General features: G+C 41.5%; 1 protein-coding gene across 1 annotated transcript in view; it reads right to left on the bottom strand.

Moving 5' to 3' along the window:
• LOC112262587 (neural proliferation differentiation and control protein 1) overlaps nucleotides 1-19222 on the bottom strand; it is a 43206-nt gene extending 23984 nt beyond the window's left edge. The window contains exon 1 of the mRNA XM_024438215.2: nucleotides 18747-19222. Within this exon, the coding sequence (XP_024293983.1) occupies nucleotides 18747-18849 (103 nt within the window). The 5' untranslated portion in view covers nucleotides 18850-19222. The remainder of the gene's footprint in view (nucleotides 1-18746) is intronic.
• Nucleotides 19223-24444: the final 5222 nt, after the last annotated feature.

The raw sequence follows: 24444 nt of genomic DNA, 5'->3' as shown, positions 1-24444 counted from the left end.
TTGTGGAATTTATTTTCTTCTTAATTAATGCGTTTGAGCCAATCAGTTGTGTTGTAACAAGGTAGTATTGGAACAGTATACAGAACATACAAACATTTTCCAACCAAGCAGATAAGTCACGAAAGTCAGAAATAGCTATACAATGAATCACTTACCTTTGAAGATCTTCATATGGTTGCATTCAGAAGGGTCCCTTTTTTAAATGGTAGTTTTGTTCGATAAAGTCCATCTTTATATCCCAAAAACTTTGTTTTGTTGGCATGTTTCGTTCAGTAATCCACTGGCTCAAAGGCGGTCAACATGCAGACGAATACATCCTAATAGTACCCGTAAAGTTAGTCAAAACATGTCTAACCATGTTTATAACTAATCCTCAGGGTGTCAGTTATCGATAATATTTCAACTGGACAATAGCGTATTCAAAAGAAAGGAAAAAGAACGAAGGGCGCGCTTCCCCAGTCCCCTAACAAAAAGGTATTTTTCTTTGTCGTTTTTCAGAAAATAAGCCTGAAACCATGACTAAAGACTGTTGACATCTAGTGGAAGCCATAGGAACTGCAGCCTGGGCCCTAACCAATTAGGGCCCAGGTTGTGAGGGTAGGCAACAACATCTCCTCCCCGCTGATCCTCAACACTGGGGCCCCACAAGGGTGCGTTCTGAGCCCTCTCCTGTACTCCCTGTTCACCCACGACTGCGTGGCCACGCACGCCTCCAACTCAATCATCAAGTTTGCGGACGACACAACAGTGGTAGGCTTGATTACCAACAACGACGAGACGGCCTACAGGGAGGAGGTGAGGGCCCTCGGAGTGTGGTGTCAGGAAAATAACCTCACACTCAACGTCAACAAAACTAAGGAGATGATTGTGGACTTCAGGAAACAGCAGAGGGAACACCCCCTATCCACATCGATGGAACAGTAGTGGAGAGGGTAGCAAGTTTTAATTTCCTCGGCATACACATCACAGACAAACTGAATTGGTCCACTCACACAGACAGTATCGTGGAGAAGGCGCAGCAGCGCCTCTTCAACCTCAGGAGGCTGAAGAAATTCGGCTTGTCACCAAAAGCACTCACAAACTTCTACAGATGCACAATCGAGAGCATCCTGGCGGGCTGTATCACCGCCTGGTACGGCAACTGCTCCGCCCACAACCGTAAGGCTCTCCAGAGGGTAGTGAGGTCTGCACAACGCATCACCGGGGGCAAACTACCTGCCCTCCAGGACACCTACACCACCCGATGTTACAGGAAGGCCATAAAGATCATCAAGGACATCAACCACCCGAGCCACTGCCTGTTCACCCCGCTATCATCCAGAAGGCGAGGTCAGTACAGGTGCATCAAAGCTGGGACCGAGAGACTGAAAAACAGCTTCTATCTCAAGGCCATCAGACTGTTAAACAGCCACCACTAACATTGAGTGGCTACTGCCAACACACTGACACTGACTCAACTCCAGCCACTTTAATAATGGGAATTGATGGGAAATGATGTAAATATATCACTAGCCACTTTAAACAATGCTACCTTATATAATGTTTACATACCCTACATTATTCATCTCATATGCATACGTATATACTGTACTCTATATCATCGACTGCATCCTTATGTAATACATGTATCACTAGCCACTTTAACTATGCCACTTTGTTTACATACTCATCTCATATGTATATACTGTACTCGATATCAGCTACTGTATCTTGCCTATGCTGCTCTGTACCATCACTCATTCATATATCCTTATGTACATATTCTTTATCCCCTTACACTGTGTATAAGACAGTAGTTTTGGAATTGTTAGTTAGATTACTTGTTGGTTATTACTACATTGTCGGAACTAGAAGCACAAGCATTTCGCTACACTCGCATTAACATCTGCTAACCATGTGTATGTGACAAATAAAATTTGATTTGATTTGATTTGATTACATAGTCAATAGGCATTCAATGGAAACCCACTTCCTGGATGGATTTTCCTCGAGTTTGCGCCTGCCATATCAGGTCTGTCATACTCACAGACATTATTTTAACAGTTTTAGAAACTTCAGAGTGTTTTCTATCCAATTCTACCAAGTATATGCATATCCTAGCTTCCGGGCCTGAGTAACAGGCAGTTTACTTTTGGCACGTCATTCATCTGAATTTCCGAATACTGCCCCGTCACTAAAAAGTTAAGACATGAAGGTCAGTAAATCCATAAATCAGCCCAAATAAATGCTTCACAGATATCAAGTAACAGACATCTCAAAATCAACTGTTCAGAGGAGACTGCGTGAATCAGGCCTTCATGGTTGAATTGCTGCAAAAAAAACTACAGGACCCCAATAAGAAGAAGAGACTTGCTTGGGCCAAGAAACACAAGCAATGGACATTAGACCAGTGGAAATCTGTGCTTTGGTCTGATGAGTACAAATTTGAGATTTTTGGTTCCAACCACCGTGTCTTCGTGAGATGCAGAGTAGGTGAACGGATGATCTCCGCATGTGTTGTTCCCACCGTGAAGCATGGAGGAGGTGGTGTGATGGTGCTTTTCTGGTATTTAGAATTCAAGGCACACTTAACCAGCATGGCTACCACAACATTCTTCTATTATTCTACAATGTAGAAAATAGTAAAAATAAAGAAAAACCCTTGAATGAGGTGTAACTTTTGATTGGTATTGTATATAAAAATAGACTACATAAAACCAACAAATAAAAACATTGCAGCCTGCATGCAGGTAGAAATCACACATGGCCTGTATGCAAGGAACTTGAAACACTGTATCAACTTGGTCCAGCCAGAAGCTCATGCTAATAAACTTGCAACATTGTATAAAATTTTCTGTCCCCTCAGAGTTCTGTGCCAGTAAGCTCTGGACAGACACAGTTGTAGGCTATTTGATCCAAGGATAAGTAGTAGTCAACCTATTTTATGACATTACCACCGGATCAGAGAACAACATTTTTTTCTCCCTTTCAAAATGAGTGGTTATCGAAACGGAGGAACCTGGAAAGGTTTTTTAAATAGGCTACATTGAGGAACTATTGTCATTCTCAATGGATGTAAAAAACAGACTTAGTTTACTTGCTGTTTGAGTTGAAGAAAACATTTCTTTGCGAAGCTCCACAGCTCATTAGTGGTGGTGAGTTAAGACAATCAGAAATACAATCAGATCCCCCAAATGGGAACATTTATAAGCCTGCATTTGCTCGCAGGCCAGGTAGCCTAGGCCTACTTCTATGCGTAATCAGGTGCGTGTCCTTACTCAACATTGACAGGAGCGCTCAAAACAAAACAATGAATAAATTGACAACTCGGAAACAGAATGAAATGAATCAAAACTTGCTTCTCACAAGTGTAGCCTAGGTTGTGCGCTCTGCAAACAACGTGTCCACTCCGACAATGAGAACATTAAGAGACCAATAATAATAAATAAATAAATAAATAAATAAATACATAATAATATTATTATTGAATGCATTAACAGAAATGACAGTAACCAAATAAACATTGTAGATTAGAAGTTATGGTAATTAACGGTCAATCAAGACATGGAATAAAACATTACTTTTTTTTGCAACTGATCGACTACCAAATTCTCGGTCGACCAACAGCCTATTGACCAAACAATCGACCATTCAACTGACTGGGATCAGCCCTAAAGTATCTTTAAAATGTCAAATAGTATTTGAACCCAGGTTCACGAGCTGCTCATCTACTGAATGCAAATCTACTCTGACAGAAGAGGGGAATGCAGTAGTACGATGTCTCCTACTAAGCCCAACCCACAGTGGGTCAAGACTGTCTGACATGACAGTGTTTTATGCCTATGAACTGTCTGCCAGAGTCAATTACATTCAAACTACTGCAGACCTTTGATTTAGAACAATGCCAATCGTTTTCTGGAGAACTCTCCAATGAATTCATGATCAGAATTCTAATTTAACTGACTCAAACTGAAATTAAACCACTGCTTGGGGATTATCAAAGCAATCGGGAAGTGGAATGGAACAGTATTAAAATGAAAACCCAAAGAAAAAGCTTTTTATAGTCGACGGTCCCCTCCAACTCTCACTCAATTTATACTCAGTGATATTGCCAATGTGAATGATTTAAACCCTGCAAGACTCAGTGTTTCCTTCCTCAGTGCCAGCTGAGCTGCTCTCTCCATTCTGTAGTGTCTATCTACGTGTGCAATGCCCTCTGGCTCCACAACCTGCCGCGTAGCTCCTCCACAACCTACAGCGTAGCTCCTCCACAACCTACAGCGTAGCTCCTCCACAACCTACAGCGTAGCTCCTCCACAACCTACAGCGTAGCTCCTCCACAACCTGCCGCGTAGCTCCTCCACAACCTACAGCGTAGCTCCTCCACAACCTACAGCGTAGCTCCTCCACAACCTACAGCGTAGCTCCTCCACAACCTGCCGCGTAGCTCCTCCACAACCTGCCGCGTAGCTCCTCCACAACCTGCCGCGTAGCTCCTCCACAACCTGCCGAGTAGCTCCTCCACAACCTGCCAAGTAGCTCCTAAACAACCTGCCGCTAGCTCCTCCACAACCTGCCGCGTAGCTCCTCCACAACCTGCCGCGTAGCTCCTAAACAACCTGCAGCGTAGCTCCTAAACAACCTGCAGCGTAGCTCCTAAACAACCTGCAGGGTAGCTCCTAAACAACCTGCAGCGTAGCTCCTAAGCAACCTGCAGCGTAGCTCCTAAGCAACCTGCAGCGTAGCTCCTCCACAACCTGCAGCGTAGCTCCTCTACAACCTGCAGCGTAGCTCCTAAACAACCTGCAGCGTAGCTCCTCCACAACCTTCCGCGTAGCTCCTAAACAACCTGCCGCTCCACAAACTACCGCGTAGCTCCTAAACAACCTGCCGAGTAGCTCCTCCACAACCTGCCGCGTAGCTCCTAAACATCCTGCCGCTACCTATTAGGGCTGGTGATCATCCGGGCCAGACCAGCCAGGCTGGGAGGTGCTGTCAGGAGGCCAGATGTAGAGGAGTGAGGAAGCCGTAATTAAGCCCTATGTACCCAGGGCGGTGTTGGTGTTGGCACTAATCTGAAAACATGACAGGCAGCCTCCGTCCATCAAGAGTCTTCCATTTACAAATAGGAGGCTTTGTCTCTGTCAAGCTGTCGATCTGCTTGAGCAATGTCAACAGGAAGAGACCATTCACTGCCAAAAGGACAGACTGATTAGAATCCTCCTTTTGTCAAGTTGGTTACTATCAAGACGTAGGCCATGTCCCAAATGACACCCTATTTCCTATATAGTGCAATACTTTTGCTCAGGGCCAATAGGGCACTATATAGGGAGCAGGGACACACAGCCTGACTTTACATGGGACTCCGCCTTACTTGTAGCGTAGAGAAAATTATATATTGGATCCGTGTCACACTTCTGCTCTATTGGAAGTCTTTTTAATTTAAACCGTTGTCATGTCTTTGGCTATGCCGGATTAAGTGACATGACATGCTATTCTATAAAATAATTTCTCCGTAATTAATATTACCCGATTGAGCTAATCATGTAAACTTAATTAACTAGAGTCGGGGTACCACAAAATAATATTTATAGAGCTGTTATCTTCCGAATAAACTCTTAAAGACCTAGTAATATTTTACATCAATAGCAGTCAATATTAATCGTCACCTTAATTCAATCTCAACCAAGAATTTACAACTTTCAGATATCTTCACGAACCCTGGCTAACAAGTTGAATCAGCAATGCAAAATTGGGTTTAATTATTTATTTACTAAATACCTAACTAATCACACAGAATTACACATACATATAATTCATTGTAACTTGATTAAAAATTACGTCATAAAGGAAATCGTGCCTAGCGGGCAGAACAGATATGACAGCTTGTTACACAAAAGGAAAGGGGGCTGGGTTTGAGTGAAAGAGCGGGAAGACTGAGTAACAAAGGAAGAAGCTGTGCTATCGTAAAGGAAAATGCAATAAATATTTACTCTGAGCTGCGCTTTAGTAGGTTGGTGGTAGATGGAAGGCCGTGTTGCCAAACCGAGTCCTTTGAAGAATGTCTCTGGTGGTCAATTGGATACGTTGTAGTAACGTCGTTGTGTGATAAACGGGATACTCTGTCTGTTCCTTCCTAACCCTCGTTTGCAGCTGCTGTTGCTAACTCAATGGCTAGGAGGTATCACTTCTGTAGTGAATAAGAGTTCAAAGTTCATACCATTCGCAACCAAAGCTCACGCTGATGTTGGCTTCATTCTGTAGTTATTATCTGAACCATTTTGACATCGGACCGTCGTCCTCACATCCTCAGAACAGGAGGTTACATTTTCGTCAAGGCTTTATATAGTGGAGCGAGAAGGGTGTGTCTGAAAAGTTTTATAACCCCAGGGTCAGGCCACTGATTGAGCAGAGCCCTAACCGTATGAAAACCCAATTCTCACATTTTAGAAGCTAAAATCACATTTCATCCCATCACAAATAATTTCATATTCAAACATTTGAATTGAACAACAATTCCATGTGAATCCGATAACTCTGATGTGTAGACTTTCCACTGTAGAGTTAGTCATCTTATCATTGATGAGAATGTCTCAGATGACAACCGAACTGACATCATATTCATTAAGAACCACCGCATATGTTCAATTGGTCGGATTACCAGAATAAAGTTCATTTCCCCTCACCTTCTGATGTTCCCAGAATCTCTATGTTAACCAAGGGGTTTGCAAATGTAAAAGAGAGGAAAAAGGAGGGAAGAGGTATTTATGACTGTCATGAACCTACCCCCAGGCCGTTTATTTTTCTATACACACAGTATGTGTGACAACATGCCTCGTTGCGCATCTCTTGTAAAGCTGTCTCAGATAATGAGTTAATGTCATTAAGTATTGTATTTAAAACTGCAGAGACCTTTTTCAGTCTGGGTCCCTTCTAGCTGTGGTTGATGGCACCATATGGGTTTGAATGACAAGCCAGTGATGCATATATTAGTTATATATTCCCTATTGATAGCAGGACACAATACATTAGAGACAGAGAAAAGGTTGCAGCTGCCACTCGTGATGCTGCTGCTCCAGTTTCAAATGTCCTGCCTGCGGCTATGGAACCATGACCTGTTCACCGAACGTGTGTGTGTCTCTCCCTCTGCCTGGTTCGTCTCTAGGTTTCTTCCTAGGTTACTGCCTTTCTGGGGAGTTTTTCCCAGCCACTGTGCTTCCACATCTGCATTGCTTGCTGTTTGTGGTTTTAGGCTGGGTTTCTGTATAGCACTTTGTGACATCAGATGTAAAGGGCTTTATAAATACATTTGATTGATCTCCCATCTGCAGTATTCTGCAAGTGCCACAGTTAAAGGATAAATTAAAACAGTCCTCCTGAGGTTCTCACTCTCTGTATTGGTTGTTATTATAATGAACAAAAATATAAACTCAACATGCAACAATTTCAAAGATTTAACTGAGTTACCGTTCATATAAGGAAATCAGTAAATAGAAATAAGTTCATTCAGCCTTAACCTATGGATTTCACATGACTGGGCAGGGGGAGCCAGGCACAGCCAATCAGAATGAGTTTTTCTCCCTCAAAAGGGTTTTGTTACAGACAGAAATACTCCTCAGTTTCATCAGCTGCCTGGGTGGCTGGTCTCAGATGATCCTGCAGGTGAAGAAGCTGGATGTGGAGGTCTAGGGCTGGCATGGTTACACGTGGTCTGTGGTTGTGAGGCTGGTTGGACATACCACCAAATTCTCTAAAACAACGTTGGAGAAGGCTTATGGTAGAGAAATTAACAATAAATTATCTGTCAACAGCTCTGGTGGACATTCCTGCAGTCAGCATGTCAAATGCACGCTCTTTCAAAACATCTGTGACATTGCGTTGTGTGACAAAACTGCACATTTTAGTAGCCTTTTATTGTCCCCAGCACAAGGTACACCTATGTAATGATCACGCTGTTTAATCAGATTCTTGATATGCCACACCTGTCAGTTGGATAGATTATCTTGACAAAGGAGAAACGCTCAGTAACAGGGATGTAAACAAATTTGAGCTGGTTCTGTAAAATTTTCCCCCCCACACACACCACTTCATATTAGTGAAGAGAAACAAATGGCAGAAGAATGGCCTTACTGCAGAGGTCAGTGACTTTCAACGTGGCCCTGTCATAGGATGCCACCTTTCCAACAAGTCAGTTCATCAAATGCCCTGGTCAACTAAGTGCTGTTATTGTGAAGTGGAAATGTCAAGAAGCAACAACGGCTCGGCCGCGAAGTGGTAGGCCACACAAGCTCACAGAACGGGACTGCCGGGTGCTGAAGCACGTAGCATGTAAAAATCATCTGTCCTCGGATGCAACACTCACTACCAAGTTCAAAACTGCTTCCTGAAGCAACGTCAGCACAATAACTATTCGTCTGGAGATCATGAAATGGGTTTCCACGGCTGAGCATTATTTAACCAGGTAGGCCAGTTGAGAACAAGTTCTCATTTACAACTGCAACCTGGCCAAGATAAAGCAAAGCAGTGCGACACAAACAACAACACAGAGTTACACATGGGATAAACAAACGTACAGTCAATAACACAATAGAAAAGTCTTTATACAGTGTGCGCAAATGTAGTAAGATTAGGGAGGTAAGGCAATAAATAGGCCATAATTGCAAAATAATTACAATTTAGCAGTTAAACACTGGAGTGATAGATGTGCAGAATAGTGGTCGACCGATTATGATTTTTCAACGCTGATACCGATTATTGGAGGACCAAAAAAGCTGATACCGATTAAATCGGGCGATATTTTATATATATATATATATTTGTAATAATGACAATTACAACAATACTGAATGAACAATGAACTTGTTTTAACTTAATATAATACATCAATAAAATCAATTTAGTCTCAAATAAAACATATTCAATTTGGTTTAAATAATGCAAAAACACAGTGCTGGAGAAGAAAGTAAAATTGCAATATGTGCCATGTAAAAAAGCTAACGTTGAATTTCCTTGCTCAGAGCATGAGAACATATGAAAGCAGGTGGTTCCTTTTAACATGAGTCTTCAATATTCCCAGGTAAGAAGTTTTAGGTTGTAGTTATTATAGGAGTATTTCTCTCTATACCATTTGTATTTCATATACCTTTGACTATTGGATGTTCTAATAGGTACTTTAGTATTGCCAGCCTAATCTCAGGAGTTGATAGGCTTGAAGTCATAAACAGCGCAATGCTTGAAGCATTGTGAAGAGCTGCTGGCAAACGCAGTAAAGTGCTGTTTGAATGAATGCTTACGAGCCTGCTGCTGCCTACCACCGCTCAGTCAGACTAAGTCTATGACTTGATAGAGCAATTATAATATAATAACACACAGAAATGTGAGCCTTAGGTCATTCATATGGTCAAATCCAGAAACTAATTTCAAAAACAAAATGTTTATTCTTTCAGTGAAATACGGAACCGATGACGGGTGTCATCCATAAGTCTAGATATTGCTGTTACATTGCACAACCTTCAATGTTATGTCGTAATAAATATTATAAAAAAATATACTTCTGTGTATTGATTTTAAGAAAGCCATTGATGTTTATTTATGGTTAGGTACATTCGTGCAACGATCGTGCTTTTTTCGCAAATGCGCTTTTGTTAAATCATCCCGTTTGGCGAAGTTGGCTGTCTTTGTTAGGAAGAAATGGTCTTCACACAGTTCACAACGAGCCAGGCGGGCCAAACTGCTGCATATACCTTGACTCTGTTGCACAGAGCGCAAGAGAAGTGACACAATTTCCCTAGTTAAAAAACAATTAATGTTAGCAGGCAATATTAACGAAATATGTAGGTTTAAAAATATATACTTGTGTATTGATTTTAAGAAAGGCGTTGATGTTTATGGTTAGGTACATTGGTGCAACACCAGTGCTTTTTTCGCGAATGCGCTTGTTAAATCACCCGTTTGGCAAAGTAGGCTGTGATTCAATGATAAATTAACAGGCACCGCATCGATTATATGCAACGTAGGACAAGCTAGATAAACTAGTAATATCGTCAACCATGTGTAGTTAACTAGTGATTATGTTAAGACTGATTGTTGGTTAATGCTAGCTAGCACCTTACCTTGGCTCCTTGCTGCACTCGCATAACAGGTAGTCAGCCTGCCACGCAGTCTCCTCGTGGAGTGCAATGTAATCGGCCATGATCGGTGTCCAAAAATGCTGATTATGGATTGTTATGAAATCTTGAAAATCGGCCCTAATTAAATCGGTCATTCCTATTAATCGGTCGACCTCTAGTGCAGAAGATGAATGTGCAAGTAGAGATACTGGGGTGCAAAGGAGCAAAAAAATAAGGGTGAGGTAGTTGGGTGGGCTATTTACAGATGGTCTATGTACAGGTGCAATGGTTGGTTAGCTGCTCTGACAGCTGCTGCTTAAAGTTAGTGAGGGAGATAAGTCTCCAGCTTCAGTGATTTTTGCATTTTTCCCCCATCATTGGCAGCAGTGAACTGGAAGGAAAGGAGGCCAAAGAGAAGTTGGCTTTGGGGGTGACTAGTATATATATATATTATATATATATATATATATATATATATATAAAATATATATATATAAAATATAAAATATAAAATATATATATAAATATATAAAATATATATATATATATATATATAAAATATATATAAAATATAAAAATATATATATATAAAATATATATCTCTCTGCTGGAGCGCGTGCTACGGTTGGGTGCTGCTATGGTGACCAGTGAGCTGAGATAAAGCGGGGCTTTACATAGCAAAGACGTATAGATGACCTGGAGCCAGTGGGTTTGGCGACGAATATGAAGCAAGGGCCAGCCAACGAGAGCATACAGGTTGCAGTGGTGGGTATATGGAACTTTTGTGACAAAACGGATGGGACTGTGATAGACTACATCCAATTTGCTGTGTAGAATGTTGGAGGCTATTTTGTAAATGACATCGCTGAAGTCAAGAATTGGCAGGATAGTCCGTTTTACGAGGTTAAGGATGCTTTGTTGCGAAATAAGAAGCCGATTCTAGATTTAATTTTGGATATGCTTGAATGTGAGTCTGTAAGGAGAGTTTATAGTCTAACCAGACACCTAGGTATTTGTAGTTGTCCACATATTCTGAATCCGAACCATCCAGACTAGCAATTGGTTGAAGAGCATGCATTTAGTTTTACTTGCATTGAAGAGCAGTTGGAGGCCACAGAAGGAGTGTTGTATGGCATTGAAGCTCGTCTGGAGGTTTGTTAACAGTGTCCAAAGGGCCAGAGGTATACAGAATGGTGTCGGCAGCGTAGAGGTGGATCAGAGAATCATCAGCAGCAAGAGCAACATTGATATATACAGAGAAAAGAGTAGGCCCAAGAATTGAACAATGTGGCACCCTCAGAGACTGCCAGAGGTCAGAGACAACAGGCCCTCCGATTTGACACACTGAACTCTAAGTAGTAGTAGTCAGTGAACCAGGCGAGGCAGTCATTTGAGAAACCAAGGCTGTTGAGTGTGCCGATTAGAATGCGGTGATTGACAGAGTCAAAAGTCTTGGCCAGGTCACCATGAGCAATGTCAATTGCCGGCTGGAATGGTGTATAGCTTGCCGCCATTGGACTCTGTAGTGATGAATCACGCTTTACCATCTGGCAGTCTGACGGACTAATCTGGGTTTGGCAGGTGCCAGGAGAACGCTACCTGCCCCAATGCAGTGCACTCTGTGAAGTTTGGTGGAGGAGCAACAATGGTCTGGGGCTGTGGTTCATGGTTTGGACTAGGCCGCTTAGTTTCCGTGAAGGGAAATCTTAATGCTACAGCATACAATGACATTCTAGACCATTCCAACTTTGTGGCACCAGTTTGGGGAAGGCCCTTTCCTGTTTCAGCATGACAATGCTCCTGTGTAAAGCGAGGTCCATACAGAAATGGTTTGCTGAGATCGGTGTGGAAGAACTTGACTGGTCTGCACGCAGCGCTGACGTAAACCCCATTGAACACCTTTTGGATGAATTAGAACGTTGACTGTGAGCCAGGCCTAGTCGCCCAACATCAGTGCCCGACCTCACTAATGCTCTTGTGGCTTAATGGAAGAAAGTCCCTGCAGCAATGTTCCAACATCTAGTGGAAAGCCTTCCCAGAAGAGTGGGGGGAACAACTCCATATTAATGCCCATGATTGTGGAATGAGATGTCCAAGTGTCCACATACAGTACATAACCAAAAGTATCTGTCTAGTGGCCATGGTCTCAGAATAGGCTACGTTTAGTCCTGCATATATGGGTCTAGTCATCATGGTCTCAAGTGTATTACGTAGAATTGTTCCAGGTAATTTGTCAGTGAGCGAGCAATACTGCAGACTCAAAAGTAACCGCTTGGCCAGGCTCAGAAGTAACCGCGTGGCCAGGCTCAGAAGTAACCGCGTGGCCAGGCTCAGAAGTAACCGCGTGGCCAGGCTCAGAAGTAACCGCGTGGCCAGGCTCAGAAGTAACCGCGTGGCCAGGCTCAATCGCTACTGCATATGGAGGGAAAGTCGTCTGGGGACGTGATTTTGTCTGCAGTATTGAACATTGAAATCAAATCTATTTCTAGGGTAATGACATTGAATATTCCCAGAACAATGTCTAGTAGCGAGTGCGATCTGATCTCACCTGAGACAACCTACAGGCGTGAGTCCATGTGAACCATTGAAAGTCATTGAGCCACCCTCCAGAGTGTATTGTATAATAACACAGATAGCTCCAGCTGCCAGCCTGATAGTTATTTTCACACTACATATTAATTTACTGTATCTTCTCTCCTGTGATTCACTGTGGCATTCTGCAAAGCTAAACAAGGACACAAAAAGTCCACCTTAAATATGGCAAGAGATGGACTGGTTTGACTTATGCACTTAAATCTGCCATATGCAAGGAGGACTTTGTGTCCTTGTTTAGCAATGCAGAATGTCACAGTGACATGAGAGAAGAGATACTAAAATGTTAAATTTTTTATTTTACCCCCTTTTCTCCCCAATTTCGTGGTATCCAATTGTTAGTAGTTATTATCTTGTCTCATCGCTACAACTCCCGTACAGGCTTGGGAGAGACGGAGGTCGAAAGCCATGCGTCCTCCAAAACACAACCCAACCAAGCCGCACTGCTTCTTAACACAGCGCGCATCCAACCCGGAAGCCAGCCGCACCAATGTGTCGGAGGAATCACCGTACACCTGGCGACCTGGTTAGCGTGCAATGCGCCCGGCCCGCCACAGGAGTCGCTGGTGCACGATGAGACAAGGATATCCCTACCGCCAAAACCCTCCCTAACCCGGACGACGCTAGGCCAATTGTGCGTCGCCCCACGGACCTCCAGGTCGCGGCCGGCTGCGACAGAGTCTGGACGCAAAACCAGAGTCTCTGGTGGCACATCTAGCACTGCAGTGCCCTAGACCACTGCGCCACCCGGGTGGCCCTTAAAATGCTTTTTAAGGCATAAATGTAAAAAAGATATGACAAAGATATGACAAAGAATGTTCCCTCTACAGTATACTTTATTTTCCCCATTCTATTCTTAATGCACTTCATATTATTTCACCTCTGTTCATCCAGATTGGGCATAAAGCGATCCCTAGTCATGATGGGAAAATATGACACAAGATTAATTAGTATTCATAAACAGAGTAGTAGTAGTGTCCTTTATGTTTTTGGAATTAAAAGCACAAATATAATGTTATTTCCATCTGGTTACTGGAATGTTGATTTACCGATCAACATTAAAATGTTAAGTCAAACAGATTCATGCATTAGAGAATACAGCCTAATGAATGATTGATAATACACACTAACATCCCTGATATCAGTAAATCATGAAGACTTAAATATAATTGATTCAAATGATTGCCATTGATCAGGGTTGTGTGACAGCGGCCGGGAATCAGTTAGGCTTCTATTCCAGTGCCTGACTAAATTATTAGACATGGTCCCCTGACTTACCTAGTTAAATAAATTTAAATCTTCATTTGAGGATGTGGTTGAAATGATCTTCATAGGATATAAGCGTTTCTGGGAACAGATCTCTGCAATGGACAATATAAGTCTCTCAAAAATAGGAACCTATCATTCAAATGATTTTGGTTATAATCTCTCTTCAGAATAGAAAGGAGGATTCAAGAAGAGCAAAGATGGTTTCAGACATGTCAAGTAGTCTATAAACGTCCTCTTACGTTACTTTAAAAAAATGATCTAATATTAGAAACAGGACATGCATGACATCCTAGATGGTTCAAGCGTAACCATGGTTTGAGAGAGAGTACAGTGATGAGCTGTGAGAGTGAAGTGAGTTATTGAACATGCAGTATACCTACAATATCAGAGGTGTTATTCACAACAACAGCTGAGAGAGAGATGGAGCAGATAGATTGAGAGACAGAAAGAACAAAAGCGCAAGAAAGAAATATGCTAGAGAGAAAGAGACAGAAAGAGCACGAGACAGAGAGAGTCAGTCAAACACAGTGAATAAAGCTGGTCCTCCCAGTGCCAGCAGCAAACCACATCAGCAGAAAGCCGAAAACATCTTACTGACATGTCAACAGGATTTCATCTTCAAGCCAGCGCTACTCTGACTACTTGGGGGAACGCAGCTATGCAAGACGCATACAGCACAGAGGTTTTGGAACCTCTAAATCTAACATTTGGTCATTCTTTTGTGACACGATAAGATCTGAAAGCTGCTGACAGGCAGCAAGCAGGCCAGTTAGTTCACCATGTGTGACGTCAGTCGATTGACATTTTCCATTCACTTCCATACAACAAAACACTGGGCCAGGAAATACATGAAAAAACATATTAAGGTTTCTTAATGTTTAAATCAGATCTTACTTCAAATATTTGTTTGTGTAAAAAAAGCCCTAAGACTGCCAGTCTAAAAGCAAATCCATGAACTTCCTTTTGAGGCTAAAGCCAAAGACCTCTGCAGACGTGAGAACATGTAAGACAACAAGAGGCAGGTGAGATGAAGAAACCAAATTTCGGTCTCGCTCCCAAAACCAACGCCTTCGGCGAAAGAAACAGAACTGCAATGGTCGTGTTGCCCCGGTTACGCTTCACAGCATCTAATAAACCTTGGCAGCTAACCTTTTCATTCATCCATCTCTCCTACCCCTTTCATCCACCTCTCCTCCTCTTGGGGCATCGGCAAAACAACAAATTCAACATCTCCACAGCGACAAAGCAATTGATTTCCCCCAGAAACGTTCTCTTCTCTCAACACTAAATGTCAATCCCCTTATTCTCAATTATCATTGATAGCCTTTTAATTGTGCTTCTGGTATTCCAAGTGGCATCTCTTCCAAGAAGAGTTGGAGAAAGCCTATGGTTTCCTTGAACAGTCAGAGGTTGCATCCTATTTCTTACCCAAATGACTGGAGAAACAAACCCACATTATATATCTGAATTTTAACAAATGGGGCCTCCCTCTGGCACTCGAAAACCTGACCAAAATGTTTCTCTCTAAAAACAGTCTTTTCTGGACATAGAAGGTGAATAAACAATAAGGTGAGAGTGTGTGCAGGATGGCAGTGCAAGCCCAGCACATGTCTTTTAAGGAGCAGAATACTATACAGCTGTTGTGCTCTCCTCTATGGCACTATAATCAGGTTATAATCTCCATTTTACAGCCTTAACAGAAGCCTGCGCTCTCCTCTCAGTCCTTCTATCCACAGCAGCACAGAGCTCACAGACCCAGGTTAAGTCCCAAATGACACGCTATTCTCTATATAGCAAACTACTTCTGACCACCCTTTGAGCTCTGGTCGAAAATAGTGCACTGTAAAATGGAAGGGGGTGCAAATTAGGACACCCCAGTCTGTCATTGCTACCTGTGCTTAAGAGCTCACAACAGCTTAGTTTCATTTCAGCAAGCCATGACACCCACCCTCTCAGACTGTTCTGAAAGGGTTTCTGTAGTTAGAAACAGAAGAATTCCTGCAACATTATCTTGTTAAAAGACATTAAGCTGAACTGATTGCACCTAAATTGGACATTGGGCATGTAAAATAACCCATGAGCACCAACATGTGAAGTTCATATGGGTGTCAAATGAAACCTACATGTTTTGGCATATATACATACACACACACACACAAATATACATATAGTTTACCCATTTTCCATCCTAAAACTGTAGAATTAGCAAAGGCTTCTGGTCAAACAGATAGAAAAGGTATTAGTCTTAAAAGGTATTAGAAATACATCAAAACACAATAATATTGAAGACCCCTGCCAGCTAATATGACTACATTTGTAAGCTTCTGTAAGCTTAAGAAACATTACCTTATGCCTTGAAATTCTGTTACCAAAAAAAAACATATCTTTAAGATCTTTTCTCATTTCTCTCATGAGGACGGAGGATAATGAAAGTTCACAGAGCTAACAAGTAAAGGTAGACCTATGAATTAATGGTTTTACTGATATCAATTTTGTTTATTAATTATTATGTGATTAAAACTCGACATTCCCAAAAAATAAAAAAATAAATAAATTGGTAACGGAATTTCTGCAATTGAATTGGCTACAATGGGGGAAGTCATAGTAGTCACAAATAGTTTGGTCAGCACAGTAGAGTCAGTAGATGTCAATGACTGGTTCAGATTTGGTCTTGCCCGGACCAATCAAATTTAGTCTTGCAGAGCTCATTAAAATAATAGCCAGCGTGTAGAATAATAATCAAATATGCAAAGGAGGATATGCATATTTCTACCCTTGTGTACCTATTTAGGATACATCAACATGAGGAGAATGACATTCATATCCATAATTATGCATTTCTGTGTAGTACAGATCAGGGACATATGATGAAATTCCGTTACTGCAATTCCGTTAACAGGTGTAAATCCACTTCACTTACTGCATTTTAATAACCAAAAGAGTGTTTTAAAGTCAATGTATCATGTCATAGCTGACACCCCATTCTTTCTGCAGATGTCATTGAATCTTAATTCAGAGCAGATATTTTTGAAAACGTGGACAAAGAAAACTGAGAAAGATTTTACCAAAATCATTTTACTAAATTCTGTATCTGCACAGTTCTTCCAGTAAATGTTTTTGTAAAATGATCAGTGTAAATTGTTAAAAGCTGTCCTTGTGCATAGAGTTGTATGATTTATTAACTTTGAAATCAATGTTTTTTGTTTGGGATACATTTTACACTGACATGAGTCATTTCAATTTAGAAGGATTCATATAATATTCAATACAAATAGTACTCAACATCTGATTTGAACCAAACATCCATTATGTTTGACACGAAGTAGGAAGCTGCAGCTTGGAGTATTGTTTATTCATATTATGTAATGTATTCTCAGGGAATGTGATAGTTTTTTCCCCCTTCAGAGAAATTAGTCATTAAAGCTCCATGCTCTACCAACTGAGCCACACGGGAAACTCTGACCATTGACTTGAATAGGGATTCCCATTCTAGTGAATCTATTTATGTGGTTTCTCTGACAGAGGGAATGTGTTACAGGACAACCTAGAACAGGGTTCTCGAACCCTATTCCTGGAGAGCTACCCTCCTGGGGGTTTTCGCTCCAACCCAAGTTGTAACTAACCTGATTCAGCTTATCAACCCATTTTTTTTTTAAATCCGGTGTGCTAGATTAGGGATGGAGCAAAATATACAGGGCACAGTTTCCTAAAGCATCTTAAGGCTAAAGTCATCATTAGAACCTTCGTAGGAGCATCGTTAAATCTCCAAGCTGTTTCCCAAAACCATCATTAGTAAAGTTGCACTTTAAAACACTTGTTATTTACCGACTGCCTCAGACCAGTCGTAGAACAACAAAGTATGTCATTAGATGCATTTTAGCCCTTTATACACAGAAGATCTCTGCTGGTTTTTCTGACAGGGGGAATGTGTCACAGGACTGCATAAATACCATCACTGGAATGGACATAGTACCTCTGACCAATGACTTGAATAGGGGTAGTCTCTCTGACAGGGGGAGTGTGTCACAGAACAGCTTGCCTACTGATAGCCAGTTTCCATTTCACCACTAAGATAAGATACTTCACGGGTGACAATACATGACCTCACTATAGCCAAGTGTGTGTGTCCGTCCAAGGGTCTACATATGGATGATATGATACATGGTATCATTGTAATGCATTTTGCAGTAGTGTAGTCCAGGCTTGTAACCTAATAAAGGTTCCCGGCCTTCTGGTAATCATGCAATGTAGTCACTGGTCAGTAACGGCCATTTCTTATGGTTCTGGTAATTACTGTTTAAGTGTGAGTATCCACAGACGTCACATCTTATCAGGTCATCCCCAGCCAGATGCGTCACCCCCTCCTCCAAGGTAATATGTCAGTGTTTGAGGTACACCATTTCAGATACATAGAATGTATTTAAAAATGACCCAAATATCTCGTGTAGTCTGTTCTATGCACTATGAATTGAGCTATCCCCCCAAAAACTGAAGGGGGATTTAAAAACAAGCCTCACAGAAACCACAGGTGCTCTGAAGTTACGTGCTTAAACACAGAACATTCACAATGGGCATACACATCAATTGAAATATCACTTTTAAATTCTAAAATAGCCTATGGTCAGAAAACAGTCTTATTTTCATGAGTTGGTGTAGGCCTATCATATGTTACTATGTTAGGGAACGTGGTAACATCTGCAAATATGTTTTAATTGACAGCATATGACATCATCCACATCAACTTTAATAAATGTCTGCAAAACATGCACGACTTCATATTAAAAGTGTTGTTCTTACCTGGCATGCAAGCGCTCATAGAAACGAAGATTGCAATGACAGCAACCTGGGTTAGAATCGTAGCGGCGGGCCTGTGATCGACCCCTCTTCTCGGCGATAGCATGCTGCAAAGCGCTCCTACAACTGATAGAACAGAGTTGGGAGTCCGGGGTCGGTCATACCCCCATCCCCTTACTACAGAAGGAAGCTCAGGAAATGTGTTCAGTTCTGTATATATGTAGTCCGAATGCGGAGTAGCGCTCAGTTGCAGTTATCAGATTCGGTAATAGAGCGATGGTGAACGATGCCGTCTCCTCTGTGTTTTGCGCAGGATCCCATTGAGTTGAGCGCTATATTGGGTGAAGCTTGAAGAAACGACGGTGAGGGCTGTTATTGCTGAGCTGTCGGTCTTTGGTGAGAGCGGTACGTAGAAGATGTCGTCACGACGCTCTCCTAATCCGTTGTGCCGTACGCATAGCCGCAATTACAGGCAGAGGGGAAGAGGCGAAGGGAGAGATTTTATTCCGCCCACGAAAATAATACCACGAAGTGATGAATCTTTGTATGGAGGTCTGTGAGTGTCGAATTTGGCAACAAAACATGTAATTGCTCATTTGCTACGTGAGGTTTATTTGATCGAATACAAGTGTCGTAATGGTTAGTTTGTTACAAATGCACTGATATAAATGGAGTCACGTGGCATTTTGGCATTTTTTAAATATTTTTATTTTACCAGGTAAATTGACTGAGAACACGTTCTCATTTGCAGCAACGACCTGGGGAACAGTTACAGGGGATAAATGAGCCAATTGTAAACTGGGGATTATTAGGTGACCGTGATGGTTTGAGGACCAGATTGGGAATTTAGCCAGGACACCGGGGTTAACTCTTACGATAAGTGCCATGGGATCTTTAATGACCTCAGAGAGTCAGGACACCCGTTTAACGTCCCATCCGAAAGACGGCACCCTACACAGGGAAGTGGCCCCAATCACTGCCCTGGGGCATTGGGATATTTTTTTAGACCAGAGGAAAGAGTGCCTCCTACTGGCCCTCCAACACCACTTCCAGCAGCATCTAGTCTCCCATCCAGGAACTGACCAGGACCAACCCTGCTTAGCTTCAGAAGCAAGCCAGCAGTGGTATGCAGGGTGGTATGCTGCATAAAATACTTTATCAGAGTTGTGCCTCTTTTCATAGAGCTAGAGGACTCATCATGGATATTGCCCGTTTTAGTATGGACGTTGCCAATGAGGGCTTCCACTATTTTAAAGTAGTCAACTGGGTGGGGATTCCTATGAGTTGGGCGCAATCAGCCAATGAAGAGAAATAAAACTGACTACATTAAAATGGAGATAGCCTCAATGGTGCTGCACATGCGGTCACAGACACTATGTCACAGATACAAAGATGAGTCCTCTATCTCTATGGAGTATCTGCCCTCTTCTTGGCTACGATGGTCCCATCTGATCTCGCCTCCTACCGCCTGCTTCCATCTTTGAGGACATGTATTTCCATTGTTAGAGCTGTCACTTGGCTATCTAGTCAATGTAATAGACAGTACAGAAGAGGAAAATACAAAAAGGTGCATTTCATAAGACACTAGACTAGTGCTTCTAGTGCAGGGATCATGAACTACATTTAGCCCCAGGACAAATTTTAATTGAGCGGATGGTCAGGGGGCCTGAACATAATTACAAATAGTTTGTGAACTGCAAATTGACCGCAAGAAGCAGACACTAAAACAATAATTTCAAACCTCAGAAGAGGAAGTCGAAGACTATCCTCCTCAGTGAATTTCATTAATATAGTGAAACATTTATAATTTTTTGATAAAACTATACCAAATAATTGATTAAAACACTGTTTTGCAATGCAGGTCTACAATAGCCTCAACAGAACTCTGTAGAGTAGCGTCATGTGGTAGCCGGAGGACAGAATAGTCTCCGTCCTCTGGGTTCATTGACTTCAATACAAAACCTAGGAGGCTCATGGTTCTCACCCTATTCTATAGACTTACACATAAATAATAACTTCCGGAGGATGTCATCCAACCTGTCAGAGCTCTTGCAGCATAAACTTCCATGTTATCCACCCAATCAAAGGATCAGTGAATGAATCTAGTAGTGAAAGCATACGCTACAGCTAGCTAGGACTACAGTGGATCAAATGTAGGGAAAGACAGTTTTTGAACAAATACATTTCTTTAAAAATGAAGCGGGAGAGCACAATACTTAATTGTATTTTTATCACTTTTCAAACACCCGGCTCAAACAGAGATGCTATGTTAGCTAGCTGGCTGTGGCTATCCAACACTGGAACTCTTCCAAGTCAAGGTTTTCATTTATTGCCACCAACTGAAACTGTACTGCATGATTGTAGCGGGTTTACGAATGCGTTAGTTCTAGCTGATTGAGGACCTTATTACTGATGTTTGTTCTTTATGACAGTGTTTCTTTCTGCTTGCATTTTGTGTTTATATTTGTGTTTTTTCTGTAATTCATGTAATTCAGGGCTCATCTGTAAAAGAGGCCTTCATCTCAGTATTACTCCCAGATTTAAAAAAAAAGGTCAAATAAATAAAATGGTAGACATGTTGAGTATGACATTAATAAGATCGTTAGCTAATATGGTGACAATGCAGGCTATGGGTAGCGGTTATATGGATTGGCTTGGAAAGGTTTTTTCCCGCCTGGTCAGACAGCGGTGCACCGAAGTCTATAAGCGATAGAAAAAGGTGAGAGGAGAGCGCGTAGATGCGATAAGCAATGTGTTCATGCAAAATGTTCATGCTGTTTGAATGTGGCTGCTATGAAATTGAACTGTGTTTGTATGTGATTAGGGCTGTATTCATTCTGCCGATTCGGTTGAAAAAATGTCTTAAAACGGAAAGAAAATGGAACGAAGATACCTGAATTTGTCCAATAGAAACTCTGATTTGCAACTGTTGGACTAATGATTACACCCTGTATCCTCTAGATGCAGGCAAGAGTGTGCAAGGCGGTATTGAATGTGTCACTGTCTGTCACCTTGATTACAAAAATGTCTCTTGACCTGTGCACCTACGTTGTACTTTAATTCATAGGCTAGGTTGTAGCAATGTCAACATGGGTATAGGGAAAATGTTAGAATCATGTAGTAGCCTGAACCCATTGATGTTACATTGAGCTGGGTGAATGGAATATGAATGACAGTCATCCAATATGCTGTAATAGATTTCCAAAATTAAAAACCGTTAGAGCTAATTTGCAGGTGTTTTTACAGTCTTATGTCTAACAATGTTTTTTTTTAACCCACCAGTTGGGGAACCCATAAATAACACTTTGCTATTTTTTCCAAGGAGGAAAATAATCTCTATTAGTGCACATTGATGATTCATACATCAAGTGCATAAGACGTGACACCAAGGTTACATAATAAAAGGCTAAAATAGGAGATCCAAAACATTGAACAAATGTCTCTTGAAATATTACCTAACGTTTTTAAGAGGGATCTTTCATTCGGTTCGTGGAAGATCACTATTTAATGTGGGTTATACATTATATACCTTTGTAGTAGGCCTGTAGTCTCTACAGTTGGCATTTCCTAAAACAGACTATGGCTACTACGTCTCCCTTCAGACAGATTGGTTCATGCAGCGCTGGTGAACTATGAATCTGCAGTTGAAACAAAGCAGGCACCCCACCACTGTTTAGAACAAATGCAGAGGAATGGAGCTGGAGAAATGAGATCAATCTCACATTCATATACAGGGCTATGGACACAAGGAATGACCATCAATGATACATTTTAACCATATTGATTTGTTTTTATTTAAACTTTTAACCATGTTTACAATTACGTTGCTTACAAACAATGGAGAAAAATACATGAGGAATTATGACAGTCAATGTGAATGCAAGCTTAAATACTGCTCCACATGAACCCAACAACAATTTAAAGAGGGCAATCTGCGATTGGCACATCCATTTTGGAATTTGAGTGGTAACATTTCTCCATTCCCATCCCTCACCTGTTTGCCAACAATAGTGCCAGGATGCCCACGGTTGTTTTTCAATTCCCAGATTGCCCCCTTTAACAAACTTGTGTGTTCCAAAGGAAAACCATAACAGACATATTTAATCAATTATTTATGAAATCAATAAGTCTGCTGTATAACATTGAGTAAAACAAATATAAAAGTACCCTCATCAAACAGGATGGGTTGGGGACATAAGGCAGTGTGGGTTGGGGACATAAGGCAGTGTGGGTTGGGGACATAAGGCAGTGTGGGTTGGGGACATAAGGCAGTGTGCAATACATCATAAATAGAAGGGGAAAAAATGGGGGGGGGAACATGTATATCAATGAAGGCACTGAAGATATGTATTTTGTACAATAGTCTTTGCAAAATGAATGACTATGGTGGTGAAAAGGGCCAACAATGTATTTAATACTGTATGTACAGAGGCCTTTTCTGTTAGGAACCATTCAATGTCAGAACTGAGGTATTCCCAGTCATATCAATAATACATTGTAAAATATTAAGGACAACATATCAAATAGCATTACTCATTTGATGTTGTATTTTGCTATGATTTCCATGCCATGATATAACGGTTGTGCCTATCATTATGTTTGACAGATTGAAATGACAATTTGAAATAGAAAATGCAATGTTTTCCAGTATTCCATGAGACAGGATTGCTCGATTCCCAGGCACCTTTCCATCAAATATCCCAGAAGATTATTGAAGACTGATGCACGATTACAAAAGTATTTGAAATCCTCTGATAAGACATATTAAACTGACAGGAACCTTCACAGAGCAACTGTATGAAAGTAGTGGGACATACAAACACCAATAAGATAACAAGGACATATTGGTCGTTGAATCTATGGAATAAATACTCAAGATTTTTATTTCGCTATGGCTAGCTCTAGCTTTGCACACCTTGCCGTGGTCCAATCGAAATACAATTTAACACCGTGGGTAAGCAGCACGCTTGACAGCGTGTAGATTCAGGGTTAAACCAACTGGTGGAGCAGCAGTGCAGATCAGAGGGTTTACTAAGCAAACTTTAAACAAATCAATGATGCCACTGAACATTATACACAGTGTATAAAACATTAAGGACTCCTGTCCTGTCCATGACAAACTGACCAGGTAAATCCAGGTGAAAGCTATGATCAATTATTGATGTCACTTGTTAAATCCTCTTCAAAGCGGTGTAGCTGAAGGGGAGGAGACGGGTTAAAGAAGGATGTTTAAGCCTGGAGACGGATTGTGGATGTGTGCCATTTAGAGGGTGAATGAGCAAGACCAGATTTAAGCATCTTGGATCAGGAAGTGGTAGTAGGTGCCAGGCGCACCGATTTGTGTCAAGAACTGCAACGCTGCTGGGTTTCCACGCTCAACAGTTTCCTGTGTGTATCATGAATGGTCCACCACCCAAAACAACTTGACAACTGTGGGAAGCACTGGAGCCAACATGGGCCAGCATCCCTGTGGAACGCATGACACCTTGTAGAGTCCATGACCCAATGAATTGAGGCGGTTCTGAGGGGAAAGGGGGTGCAACTCAATATTAGGAAAGTGTCTAAGATTTTGTATACTCAACCAAGAACAGCACCTGAATTGTGCGATTTCATATTTACAAAACACCATGACGAGGACAACTGGGTCCTTCAATCATCCTCATCATTCACTACACAGTGAATATATACTAAAAAAGGATCA

The sequence above is a fragment of the Oncorhynchus tshawytscha genome, linkage group LG12 (genome assembly GCF_018296145.1).
Source record: "Oncorhynchus tshawytscha isolate Ot180627B linkage group LG12, Otsh_v2.0, whole genome shotgun sequence".
Classification (NCBI taxonomy): domain Eukaryota; kingdom Metazoa; phylum Chordata; class Actinopteri; order Salmoniformes; family Salmonidae; genus Oncorhynchus; species Oncorhynchus tshawytscha.
This window is presented reverse-complemented; position numbering and strand designations above follow the sequence as displayed.